General features: G+C 41.2%; 1 protein-coding gene across 1 annotated transcript in view; it reads left to right on the top strand.

Moving 5' to 3' along the window:
• The first annotated feature begins 27 nt into the window (after positions 1–27).
• CSUI_001735 (isoleucyl-trna synthetase family protein) overlaps positions 28–2,447 on the top strand; it is a 10,305-nt gene continuing 7,885 nt past the window's right edge. Inside the window, exons 1-3 of the mRNA XM_068061940.1 lie at positions 28–412; positions 1,167–1,377; positions 2,270–2,405. Coding sequence (XP_067926088.1) covers positions 1,196–1,377; positions 2,270–2,405 — 318 coding nt within the window. The 5' untranslated portion in view covers positions 28–412; positions 1,167–1,195. The remainder of the gene's footprint in view (positions 413–1,166; positions 1,378–2,269; positions 2,406–2,447) is intronic.

Below are 2,447 nucleotides of genomic sequence, written 5' to 3'. Positions count from 1 at the left end.
ACGCCCTTCTTCTTCCTCTTTCAGATCTTTCTTTCCCTCTTTCTCAATCTTCTCTCCTTTCTCTCTCTCTCTCTCCTTTCTCTCCTGATGTATATCAAAATTCTGTTGAAGCCTCACAACATTACGACGCTCTTTCTCTCTGTTTCTATTCTTCTGGATTTCTTTCTCTCTCTTTGTCTCTTTTTCACATTCGTCTCTTCCCCTCTGCATTCTTCGCTCTTTCTCTTTCTTGGGCTTTGTATTCTTTTGCGTCGTTTCTCTTTTCTTGTTGTGCGATAGTTCGATCGAGGCTTCTTTCCGGCAGATTTCGTCGCTGAGGGTTTGGACCAGACGCGTGGATGGTTTTATACTCTCACGGTCATAGGCACGGCTCTGTTTGACTCCTCTCCTTTCAAGAGCCTCATTGTCAATGGTAAAGAAAGATGAAGAAGAAGAAAGAAAGAGTGCATGTTGGGTCTTGTAAAGAAAGAAGGAGTAAGAAAGAAAGTGTAGAAGGGGGGAGGTGAATAAGGGAAGAAGAAGCTTCCAGGAATAGAAAGAAAGACGACGACTTCTCAAAACAGATGGAGAAAGGAAGGATTTCTACTCTCTCTTCGACAAAACGAAATACGTCATTCTCCCTCTTTCGTCTTAAGCTTGAGATCTGATCTGCATCTATCGTTTCATGTCTCAAACTAGACATATTCTCATATTTGCGTGCTTATATAGACATACTATGTCTATGTCTCTAGAAGTCTATACGATGCGAAAGAAGTGCATTCCCGGGGAAGACTGAGAAGTCATTCTCCCCTCTCTATTTATAGCGACATGTCTCCACTCTTCTTCTTCTTTCTCAACTCCTTTCACTTTTTCTTTGTGACTTTTCTATCAAAGGACCCAAGATACTTCTTTCTCTCAAGTCATTCCTTTCTATTCCACGATAAAGCCCATACGTTGTCTCGCCACAGAATCTTCTCGAAGTACCAAGTACTCTTCTCAAAAGCCTACATACATACATACATGCATATTCCTACATACATGCATAGATACATACATACATGCATATTCCTACATACATAGTGAAAGCGACTGCGGACGACGAAGGTCAATTGGTGTATTTGATCTTAGCTCCCCTTTCTTCCTCTTTCTTTCTTATCTCTTTCTTTCGAATCGTTTTCTTCTCTTAGGCCTTGTCTTGGCAGCGGATGGGCGGAAGATGAGTAAGAGACTGAAGAATTATCCTGACCCAATGGATGTGGTCAATGAGTATGGAGCCGATGCTCTTCGGTTGTATCTCGTCAATTCCCCTGTCGTTCGAGCTGAGACTTTGAGATTTAGGGTTGAAGGAGTCAAAGACGTCGTTAAGGATGTCTTGCTTCCTTGGTATCACGCATGCAGGCAAGCATAAACGAAAACAAAGAAAAAGAAAAGAAAAGGAGCAAGACGAAGAAGAAGATGAGAAAGAAACACACACGGACAATGGATGAGGAAGAAAAGTCGTGCTTTTTTCTGTATATACAAGCTATCAAAATATCTTATATGTAGATCGAGCTGTCCATCGATCTCTATACATCTATTTCGACGACATCTGTCTCCCTCTCTATATGTATAGCTAGATAGATACAGGTGACCTTGTTTCATAAGAAGAGCGGGAGGAGTGGGAGGTGCTTGATGCATGTCTACTGCAGATGACTTGGCTTCAATGGTCAAAGGGAGAAATGTTTAGGAGGTCTCTTTTCCTCGTGGGATTTCTCTTTAGAAAGAGCTGCTTTTCTCTTGCTTATGAAAAGAACATCGCCTTGCGTGCGCTGTGCTTTTCTTACTTTTCCTTGAAGATTCTTCCTATTCTTCCACCATCCACTATCTTTGAAGATAACTTCTTTGCATAGCTGGATACGTCCAAACTATCACGTCCCGTGTATGGCTATGTATGTGTGAATATGTATGTATGTTTATGTATGAAGATATGTATGAATGCGGATGTATGTATGTATATGTATCTATATGTATATGGATGTTCGTCTATTCCTATGTATAGGTATGTATGTCATTTGTCTCTAGCAGTAGGAAGAGGAAGGACCGATCTCGTCATTCTTCCTCTCTGCTTTTCGATAAGCCATATGTACGTATGTATATGTATGCATCTTTATGTATCCATATGTGTGTATATGAATGAGTATGTATGCGTGTATGTAGAAATATCCGTGTCTGTATATCCAGGCCCTTACGCGTGCATGCATGCATGTAGCCTATGTGTGATTTGTGGATGTTTTTCTTCACCCTTTAACAGATTTCTTGTCCAAGAAGTGATTCGTTGTGAAGTCTCGAGTGGTCGGAAGTTTACTCCCTGCCTAGCTTCGGATCTCCTCGATCGAGCAAATAATATGGATCGATGGATTCTCTCCGCATCCCAAAGTCTTGTCAAAGTAAAGGAAATCTCTCTCACTCTGTCTCTGTCTCTGTCTTTG

This window comes from Cystoisospora suis (assembly GCF_002600585.1).
Source record: "Cystoisospora suis strain Wien I chromosome Unknown contig_692, whole genome shotgun sequence".
In the NCBI taxonomy this organism is placed as follows: Eukaryota; Apicomplexa; class Conoidasida; order Eucoccidiorida; family Sarcocystidae; genus Cystoisospora; species Cystoisospora suis.
This window is presented reverse-complemented; position numbering and strand designations above follow the sequence as displayed.